This window comes from Aptenodytes forsteri, unplaced genomic scaffold, assembly GCF_000699145.1.
Source record: "Aptenodytes forsteri isolate BGI_AS27 unplaced genomic scaffold, ASM69914v1 Scaffold142, whole genome shotgun sequence".
Lineage (NCBI taxonomy): Eukaryota > Metazoa > Chordata > Aves > Sphenisciformes > Spheniscidae > Aptenodytes > Aptenodytes forsteri.
Window position 1 is genome coordinate 5,646,502 of NW_008794598.1, and position 10,011 is coordinate 5,656,512.

The window sequence follows — 10,011 nt, forward strand, 5'->3', positions numbered from 1 at the left end:
CCCCACACCATGGGATTGCAGCAGTGTAAGGCCAGGATCGGTTGGGACCGATCAGGACAGGCTGGGAGAGGGACATCCTAAACCCAGCACTAGGGTCCCTGCGCCAGGTGAGGGTGAGCTACAAGCTGGGTCTCTGCAGCGTGTCAGATCAGGGCTGGTTACAGATAAGGCGATGTGGGGCCCCAGTGACAATCCTACGGGGAGCTCTGGAAAATACACCCCCCAAAAAGGCTCCTTGGACTCCACACGGGGGTTGCAGGGAGGATTTATCACGGCAGTCCCAATTCCACAGATGCTTTCACAAAACTAGGCACCCCCCCAGCACCATCCACCACCGGGGCCAGGCTCGGAGGAAGGCTGAGGCATTGCTGCCCTCGGGCGGCAGCCGGCGGCACGGCACAGCGGGCTGGGGCCAGGCTGGCTGCAGGGGCGCAGGCTCCCCAAAACCCCCTGGCTCTCCTTCCACCTCGCGGCTCAGGTACCTCCATCGTCTCCGTCCAGTGCAGAGAGCAAGGAGGGAGGGGAAGGGGGATCCGGCTTGTCCGTGTGGCGGCAAACGTGCTGCTGCCTTGCCCTTTTTGTGACAAAAACCCAAAGCGCGGAGAGGTCGAGGAGCTGCCCGAGGCTGGCCGCGAGCAGGACGGGCAGAGGGAGGTTTCACCCAGCAGGCAGCCCAGGAGGTGGGCACGGCCTCATTCTGCTTCGTCGCAGGAGTCCGCATCCTCGCCCTCCTCCGCATACGTGATCCCCGCGGCGGAGCGCGCCATGGCCCTCATCCAGCGCCGTTTCAGCTCCTCGGTGTCGGCCACAAAGGTGTAGACCTGCCGGGACTGCGCCAGCTGGAAGAGGTGGCGGGAATCGCTCTGGGGCAGGTCCCTCACCTGGTAGCCCAGCAGCGGGATGGAGGTGTGTGCTCGGGCGTCCTGCCAAGAGCGGAGACAGCGGTGGGAGGCAGGGGACGGGCACACTGGGCTGTCCCTTGCAGATGGAGGCAAGCCCGGCCTTACCTGGGGGGCCGCGTAGATGTACAGCACGAGGGGATCATCCTGCGGGATCACGAACCAGCCCCGCGTGCCCCCCTTGCCGTTCTTGTCCAGCAGCTGCAGGGAACTGCACAGCAAACTCCTGCCTGATACCTCTGCAGCTCCTTTCTGCCAAAAAACCAGCAAACAAATCCCTAAATATCCTGTGCCGGAGGCAGAAAGGGCACCGAGCGAAGGTCATTTCCTGGGAAATTCCCTGCCTGCTCCACACCCCCCCCAAACCGGGGGCAGGCGAGGGGCGGTCCTGGCCGTGAGGGTCCTGCTGAGATCCCTGGATGCCTGGTCCCAAGGCTGACAGAGCGGGAGGGAGGGGGCTTAGCACATCCACCAGCCTCGCAATTAGCAGGCACCCTCTGACTGCTGCAGGAGTGACTCCCACCCCTCCTGCTGCAGGCGGGTGGCTGGGCTGTGACAGTGAGGCTGGGGACCAGGGTGGGTGGCAGAGCTGAGAGCAAGAGGGATAGAGGACCAGGACACGGGGAGGACAGGCAGAGCTCACCTCCAGGATGCCTTTGGGCTTCCCCTCCCGGTCCTCGAGCACCACATGGCCCGTCAGGAAGACATAACACTCCTGGCACACGCGGTTCAGGCGGTTCCCATCATACTGTAGCTCAGCCTTGTAGTCAGAGCAGCGAGCGCACACCACCTACAACCACCAGACAGGGATGCCGGTGAGACTGGGGCAGGGCTGGGGGATCCCAGGGACAACTCCAGGAGGAGCTGAGGGGCAGGAGCAGCCCTGAGCCTGCTGGGGAACCTGGGGAAAGCAGTACAAGGTGTAGGAGAGGTGCAGTCCTGCCCCAGCGGCCACCTGAGCAGGCCAGGAGGGAGGGAAGAGAGGGGGGACGGGGTGACTCACGTATCCACAAGCTCGACAGTGGTGTCTCCGGCGCATGATGGCATTGAAGGGCTCCTTGCAGCGCATGCACATGGTCACCAGGTTGTCCCGCACCCACTGTGGGGCTCGGCGGCCCAGCTCCTCTGTCTGGGGGTGGGAGACGGCATCGCTGGGGCTGGCTAGCCGTGGTCCAGGTGGTCCCAGCCCCTCTGCTCTCACCTTTCTTCTCCCCAGCCCTTCCCCCTGTCTGCAGCCTTCCCCCCCAGCTCTGTTTAGCTAGGGAAACTGAGGCACAGCAAGGTGGGCTCTCCCTGAGCTTCCGTGCAAGGGGGTGCTGGAGGCAGGCAAGGCATGGGGAGGGCAGGGGGGTTACCTTCAACGCAGGGGTGCCTGTCTCCAGCCCATGCACCGCTGTCTTAAAGGTCTCACTCCTCTTCTCCTTCCTGTCAATGGCATCTCGGAAGGCCTAGAGGGGAAGGCAGGGCTGGAGGGGCAGTTGGGGGGGCTGCCCCTGACACAGGCAGCGGGGGATCAGCCCGGTTTGAGGCCCAGGCATCCAAGCTGGGGTGACTGAGATGTGCCACCTCTCCCAGCACTCAGTGGTACCTCGATCCAGGCGTTCATCTCCTCCTCAGACCTGGTACAAAATGGGAGATGAATGAGCTGGCGTCCCTCCTCCTCGAGAGGGTCTGCAGGACTGTCGCCCTTCCCCTTACCTAGCTTGCAGCTCCAGCGTCCGCTGCTTTCCTGAGACCAGAAAGGTGTGAGGGAACTGTGTGTCGTTCAGCTCCCGCACCTGAGAGAGACCGAAGAAAGGATGTGGAGCAGCTGAACCCACATGCAGCACACAGGGACCTTCCTCCGTGATGTGGGGGACAGGGAAGGGCACAAGCCCTTCGGCCCCTCAAATCCTACATGCACGAGGCTGCACTGCAACCTCACAGGATCAGAGCGTATCAACCATTCCTCCTCATCCACAAAGTCACCCCTGACTCCAGCTCCTCCCTCCTTTCCGAGGAAGTGTGGGGCAGCGGCCACATTACACCCCAGAGCAGGGTGCATTTTAGGGGAGCCAGGGTCTGGGGGAAGCACAAAGACAAGGTGCCCGTCTGACCTTCATGCCGTCCACATTGATGCGGAGGTGGACCTGGAACTCAGCGCCCACCTGGATGACCTTGGGCACGCAGTACAGCAGCATGTTGTTGAACTGGGCAGGGGGGAGGAGGAAGAGGAGAGGATTGGTTGGAGCCCAGCACCTGCCTGCTCAGAGCTGGGGGCTTCCCCGAGATCTAGGGTCCTTCACTCCCCTGGGGCTGAGCTGGTCCTTGGGAAGAATCCAGCCTAAAAAGTGACTGCTGCTGCCCCAGCCCTCTCCCACCCTGCAAAGGCAAAGCACTCTTGGAGTGTGACATCCCCCAAGGGCTGCCGTGCCCAGGGGACGAGCAGGTTCCCAACCACGTCCTATACAGGGTGCCCTGCACCGAGGGGCTCAAACCCCCCAGCTCTGAATTCATCCCCTCTGTGTAGAGATGACCCAGCAACACCCCGTCCAGGCTGTGCTGCCCCTCTCCCCATTCCTATCCTATCTGCTCCCTGCCCCTTCCCCTGGGCACCCCAGCTCCCACCAGGAACAGGTACTTCTCCGATGTGCTGTTGTTGCGGGTGGAGACTTTTTGGATCGGCCCCTCCTTGATCAGCTCGTTGGAGGGATCCACGATGTCGTCCTCGAGGCCCAGCCGCTGATAGACTGCCCAGAGGTTCTGCAGCCGTTCCTGGGGGAGGCAGAGGGACCTGTTTCTGTAGGGAGCTGAGCAGCCACAACCTTGTCACCCCTAGGTCCCCTCCATCCCCACCTCCCACGCCAGCTGCTGAGTACTGGGAGAGGTGGCACAGCTCTCTCACCCCAGACTGATCTTTGAGAGTAGCTCCCAGCCTCAAAACAGCCAGTCACATCACAGCTGATGTTGTAGACATGACTTCCCCAGGCTCGGGGTGATGGGAACACGCATTAAGAGCAGGGTCTAACCTCCTCTGCTGAACCCACAGTGCTCCTGTCCCATTCAGGGCAGGGCTGTGCTCCACTGAGTCAAACGGCAATGAGGCCATGAGGAAATCTGGCAAATCACCGTGCCGTGAGCTGCAAAGCACTGCCAGCTGGGACAGGCACTCACCATCTCAGCGATAGCTGCGTTTGAGTGCTTGGCCACCATAAAAATCATCTCCAGGGCCTCTGCAACGAGAAGAGAAAGAGAGGAGGGTTAAACACTTGCTAGGGAGCTGTGGGAGAAAACCCCCGAGTCTCTCCCTCATGGGGGAGCCACGCGTGTGGTGGCTGCTGCCCTCCCCTGGACACAACCTGAATGGCCCTGAACGCTGTGCAAGCGTCTGTGTCCGGCCGGACTGTGCGGTGTGGCATGGTCGGGTCCTGGGGGCACAGACAGCCGGCTCCTTTATCACTCCATCCCAGCAGGACTGGGAGCTGCTGTGATCTGTAGGGGTCTGATAGCTCCCCTGGTCACCGCAGGTCTCCCTTGGAGATGCCCTGGAGGGACCATCCTTATCCTGAAACACCACCCACCTTCCCCGCTGACCTCCATAGACCCTGAAAGGGCAGATTAATCCCTCTCTCTGCTAGAAAAGGGTCAGACTGAGAGGTTTATCCAAGGGCACAGGGCAGATGGTGAGAGAATCCAGGTATCCTGATGCCCGTGTACAACATCGGGGGTTGTTATTTCCCCTACAAACCCACCCTGCCACTCCCCACAGTGGGGAGAGCCAGACGGAGCCCTTACTCTCTGCATCATCCCGGTCTGGGGACTCGGGTGGCAGTTTTCGGACATAATCTTTCAGGAGGAGTTCATAGCGCGGAATCCTCTGCACAGGTTCCAGCATGTGGTGCTGCAGCGTTAGGTTAGCGCAGACCTTCCTCTTCTGGGGAGAGACACCGTGCACGGAGAGAGAAACAGTGACCAAGGCAGCTCCCACTCTCCGCTTGCGGGGAGATTTTGGGGAGCATTGCTGCGGTCCCCCACCCTGCTGTGCCCCATTACCTGGATGTCAGCAATGAGCTCCTGGAAGGGCGGGGATTTCTCTGACCAGACGGTGATGAGCTCCACGGCCTTGTCGAAGTTCTTTACATATTCACCGTACATCTTGAGGAACGGCGCAAGCTTCTGGATCACATCCCCGATCCGCGGGTTGCAGCTCCTGTGGGAGGGAACCGCAGACCGGCAGCTTCCTCAGTCCAGCGGGGCAGACAGACAGCAAGGGATAAAGTGAAGGGGCGGCTTGTGCACGGTGGAGGACGGAGGTTTTTACCACTGCTACATCCCCATACAACTTCCCGCTCTCCAGAACGGGAACGTCTCCAGCTTGCAGCCATCCTGGGCCGTTCATGCCTGGACACACCCCTAAACCACCTGAGATGTCACCCCCCTTTTCAGAAATACCCTGATGTGGGCTGGACCGTTTTAAGGAAGTGCTTTCCAGCACGAAGACATTTGGAGCAAAACAGGCTGAGCACCCTGGTCCTGTTGGGAGACCAAATTCATCACCGCTCCCCCATTCTGGCACAGCAACCCAGGCGTCCTGCCCTCCCCTCCTGCAGCTCACCAATCCTCCATGCGCTTCTGCAGCTCTGGCAGGAAGAACTTGGCGTGGAACTGGTAGATGGAGGAGATGTTAGAGAAGATCATTTTCACCACCTCCTCCGGGACTGTCTTCCCATTTTTGGCTTCTTTCATCAACTCTGTATAGAATATCTGGAAGAAAGAAGGGGTGAATAAAAAGGGTCAGGAAGGGGCTCGAGGACCCCATTCCCTCCCTGAGACTGGCACATTGCCCAGTGAAAATTCCTGACTCTGTGCAGGAGGGAAATCCCGGGCCCCAGGAGAGAAGCAGGAGGGATGGAAAGCTTTGCTGGGACAAAGGTGCTCCTTGGAGGTGTGGGGTGTAGGAAAGGCAAAGGCCAGACCCATTCTCTGGCCATGAAGACCAGCAGCCCAGCGTGGCTCTCATCTGTACAGCTTCATTCTCTCCAAAACCTCCAGGAAACAGTCCCTGGCCTGTGCATACCCTGAACTGAGCCCAGGCACTGCCACAGGGTCCAAGTCCAGGCCGAGGAGCACAGGAAAATTGGTGAGTGTGGAGCCGCGCCGTGGTCCTGCCTGGTTTGTCAGCATGGGGTGGCCGAGCTGTGCTGGTGGGGGTAGGCGGCAGCAGGGCTATCTCTTCCCAGACTTGCGTGGGCCCCTCTGCTCCCCAGCTCACCTGGTCGAGAAGATGGAGTCGGTTGACGTAAGCCTGCTCTGTCTCCAGTAGCTCCAGAGCGATTTTCTTTTCCTCTGGTTCCTGCACGGGGAGAAGGGCTCAATCTCGTGTGCTGCAACGCAAGCTTTCCCCACCAGCCCGAGGGGATGCAGCTCTGTTCCCCAGTGTTCACAGCCCACATCAAACTGGACCTCGCTCCAGGTGAGGGCAAAAGAATGACCTCAACAAAGCGTGTGGTAAAAACGAGGGTGAAAACAAAGCATTTTTGGGGCTGTCGGGAAGTCTGGCTCACGTTCTCCTAGATCAACCCCTTCTCTGTGCCTGTTTCTTCCTGAGCAATACAGGGCTAGCGATCCCGAGAAGTGGGGCAGGGTGGGGTGGGTTAACCCCATGGTCTGCAATTGCACCAAGGCCTCTGAATGCAGTCCTGCAGAAACGCGTCTGCAGTCGGCAAAGGGCAACACGAGGATGCCCTGGGATGGACCTGGCTGGGCCCACCTGTGCATCTGACCCCCAGGGCGTAGTTATATCAGAGCTGGAAGAGACAAGGTCTGCTTAGATCTATCTGACTATGGGGAATTTGTGCCTGAAGCATCAGGGAAGTTGCCACTTCTCTGTCACCCCACGCACCGGCCCTTGCAGGGCAGGAGACTTGCTCAGGTCCAGTAGAGACCTCAGCTCAGACCCAGCCCACGCGACTCCCTGCCTGAGCGTGAGCACCTGCCACCCTCGCCTGAGCCGCCTCCAGAGCTTACCTTGCTGCCAGGCTCGAGGCCTGGGTCCTGCTGCCTCCTCCAGTTGTCCTCACTGATCTTGTGTCGGAAAGAACGTAGGCATTTGAAGCTGAGCCCCCGCTGACCCTGCTGTTCCTCCTCTTCCTCCCCCTCATTCTCCTGCTCCGCTTGGTGCCTGGCAGCCATCTGGGAGAGGCTTTGGCTGGCAGGGGACGCTGGAAGCTGCTGGGGCTGGCTGGTTGCAGGAGTAATCTGGCCGTGCGGAGCCTGCTTGTCCCACCAGGCAAATTTGCCAGCCCTGCCACGGAGGAATGGCGTGATCAGCTCACCCATTCCCCCAGCACAGCACGGCCGACGCAGCTCCCGGGCCCAGGTTAAAGCCACGGTCCTCAAGCGAAGGCGATAAGACACAGCAGCACCCCAGCGCTGATGCTGCTTTGCTCCACTACAACCCTGCTGATACAAACCAGGGTCCGAAAGCCCATACATCCTCCAAGGGGGCCAGGATCCAGCCTCTCTTCTCCCAGTGCCTCCTGCTGATGTGGTCAGTCCCTGTCTTGCTCTAGAAAAGCACGACTCTGCCATTTATCCCACCCACAGCCATTTAGTTCTCGAAGCATAGCCCTGCCCTTTGCGGTGCTGGCACAGCTCTGGCTTTCTGCCTGCTGCCACCGTGGAGCCAAAGCGGGGAGCCTTTTTTAAAAGCCAAATAGCCAAGAGGAGGGCTTGTGTAGGTGGTTTTGCAGAAGGGTAGTTTCGTGGAGCCAAAGCGGGGGGCCAGCAGCCTTGGGCACGAGGCTTTAAAAGCCAAATAGCCAAGAGGAGGGCTTGTGTAGGTGGTTTTGCAGAAGGGTAGTTTTTTGGTGGTTTTCTCTCTTCTCTTTTCTGGCAAAGACAAGGAAAACAGGTCCAGAGCAGGCATAGGGGAGAAGCCACACAGGGCACAGGCCGTGAAGTTGTCAGCAAGCGAGTTATCTGTCATCCGAGAGCTGGTCCCTGTGGTAAATTGCTCTGGGCAGAAACTGGAAAGACATCCACCTGCAGACAGGAATGGGATGAGGAGGAGGGGAAAACTGGGACGAAACTGGACATAAAAGCGCAAAGTTGAGGATAGGAGATGACTTGAGTGGCAGACACTCATCTGAAGAGGATGACGGGTCCATCCCCACGCTGATAAGCACACATCTGTGAGCTCGGGAGTGCATCCACAGCCATGCACGCATCCCCTCCTGTCCATGGGGGCTGGCATAACACTTCACGTGACAGAGAGGCTTCATCCGTCCCTCCTGGTGCCTCCCAGACCTGTGCCAGCCTAAACCCACTGCCGAGATCTGACAGGGAGCTTCTCTCTTTCTATTTGCGCTGACTTGGGCTAAACTGTTTTCTGTTCCAGAAAACTCTTTTCCAGGTTCCCCAGGTTCCTCTGAAAGTCATAAGTTACTTTTATTTCCTCTAAATCAAACTCACGCTTCTTGATAAACAACAAGCGCATCACAGCAGCAAAATGGAGGCAGATCAAACACCACGAACTGTTCCAACACAACAACATCACAGGCCAAATTTCACCTGTGGGACCATGGGGACAACCACGCTGCTCCGGAGCCATCCAGAGCACAAAGACCGGGGCAAAGCACGCAGCGGAGATGCAGGCAAAGTTCCCGGAGCAGAAGGAAATCTCATGCCTGACCACCTTTAGGAAGTGCTGCAAAACTCATCTGCCCAACCACCCAGCCCCATTAAGGCTCACTGAGAACACCTCACTGATACAAGGAAAGGTAAGATTCAGTATCCCGATTCAACAGATGGGGAAAACTGAGGCACGGATCACAACGACGACTCACCCCAAACCTCAGAATTACTTCTACACCAGGGGCAAGGCAGATCCCCTTGCTCCGACCCTGGCACACGCTGTCTGTGGGTCCCAGCTCATGCTCCAAGTGAAGGCGCTGTTTTACAGGGCTGCCATGCAGCCCAAAAGGAACTTGCTCTCCCCCTTAACATGGTTCTTTCTCTTCCCTTTCCTAGGAGCCATATCATTGCAAACACTGGATAGTCTAATGCTGGTGCCCGAGGCTCAGATCCTCCCAGATGCTTGAGCAGTTAATTCCCAGTGAAGACCCCTGCCTACGTATTTGCAAACCAAACTCCTTTTCCCCAGCAGCAGGAGAAAAAGCCTTCACCAGCCAGGCTGACTGCAAAAGTGCTGTGCGCGGAGGGAACAAGCATGCCACAACCTAACCCTGAGCCAGGCACAGAAACCTCCAGCAAAGTCAGTCACATCCCACTGAGGTTTTCAGATTTCTGTCCATGACCCGCAGCAGGAGGAAGACACTAGGGCAGATCGCCTAGTCATCTTCTCCACGGCCTCCAAACCACCTCCACAGTGGGTTTCTTCTTTCCAAAACCCACGCCACGTGGAGCCCTAACACACCCACAGCGCCCAGGACGCTCCCTCCTTACCAGTGCTCTTCAAACACAGCCACCAGATTCAACACGCTCCGTTGATTATCAGCCTCTCCCTCCATGGCACTGGCTGCACCGGCTGGGAACGGGTCCCGGGTGTGAAGGAGCTGCAGGGGCGGGTGCTGATGGCTGCGGCTCCCCTCTTCTCTTCCCCCTCTCTGCTTCGAGGTGTTTCTGGGACCCTGGATGTTGTTTAGGGAGGAGGATTTGCACAAGGCGAAGACCATCTGCTGTCCTTCTTTCTGTGACAGGAGAGCTTGTCTCTGGGTTGGCCCCAAAAGGAAAAGGAAAGAGGAAGCGCAGCAGGTTGCGAGTAGGAGAAACGCTGAGAAAACACTGGGAACGTCTTCATTTTGGAGGGACCTTGCCGAGTGCCCCAAACTGGCGGCATAACCAAGCCCAGAGCAGCAGCAAGGACGGTGCAAGGGCCCAAGCTGGGCAGGAGGCCTGACCCGCTGCACGCGCCTGTCTGCTGGGAGCCCCCAGCAATGGGGTGGGCTGCGTCCCACCAGGCGTTGGGGCCCGGGGTGCCCCTCGCGGGCTGCGCGCGAGGCTGAACGGTCGTGCTGCTAGGAGGGGCCGTGCATGGCCTGGAAGGGACCTGCTGTGAAGGAGGGAGGGAACGGGTGAGAGGCTTGCCAGCCCTGCAGGCCCCACGGACAAC

General features: G+C 59.0%; 2 protein-coding genes across 2 annotated transcripts in view; one reads left to right on the top strand and one right to left on the bottom strand.

The window, feature by feature from the left end:
- Positions 1 to 692: 692 nt before the first annotated feature.
- Positions 693 to 6,219, bottom strand: FGD2 (FYVE, RhoGEF and PH domain containing 2). Its single transcript, XM_019470372.1, has 14 exons — positions 6,151 to 6,219; positions 5,494 to 5,642; positions 4,932 to 5,088; positions 4,674 to 4,812; positions 4,053 to 4,111; positions 3,507 to 3,653; positions 2,996 to 3,088; positions 2,598 to 2,677; positions 2,488 to 2,518; positions 2,255 to 2,347; positions 1,903 to 2,028; positions 1,543 to 1,689; positions 1,008 to 1,151; positions 693 to 923 (listed from the first exon to the last, which is right to left on the bottom strand). Exons 2-14 carry the CDS (start codon positions 5,622 to 5,624, stop codon positions 693 to 695), a joined length of 1,578 nt encoding a protein of 525 aa, XP_019325917.1. The 5' UTR covers positions 5,625 to 5,642; positions 6,151 to 6,219.
- The window catches only part of MTCH1 (mitochondrial carrier 1), a 16,852-nt gene continuing 13,003 nt past the window's right edge, over positions 6,163 to 10,011 (top strand). Inside the window, exon 1 of the mRNA XM_019470335.1 lies at positions 6,163 to 6,177. Coding sequence (XP_019325880.1) covers positions 6,163 to 6,177 — 15 coding nt within the window. The remainder of the gene's footprint in view (positions 6,178 to 10,011) is intronic.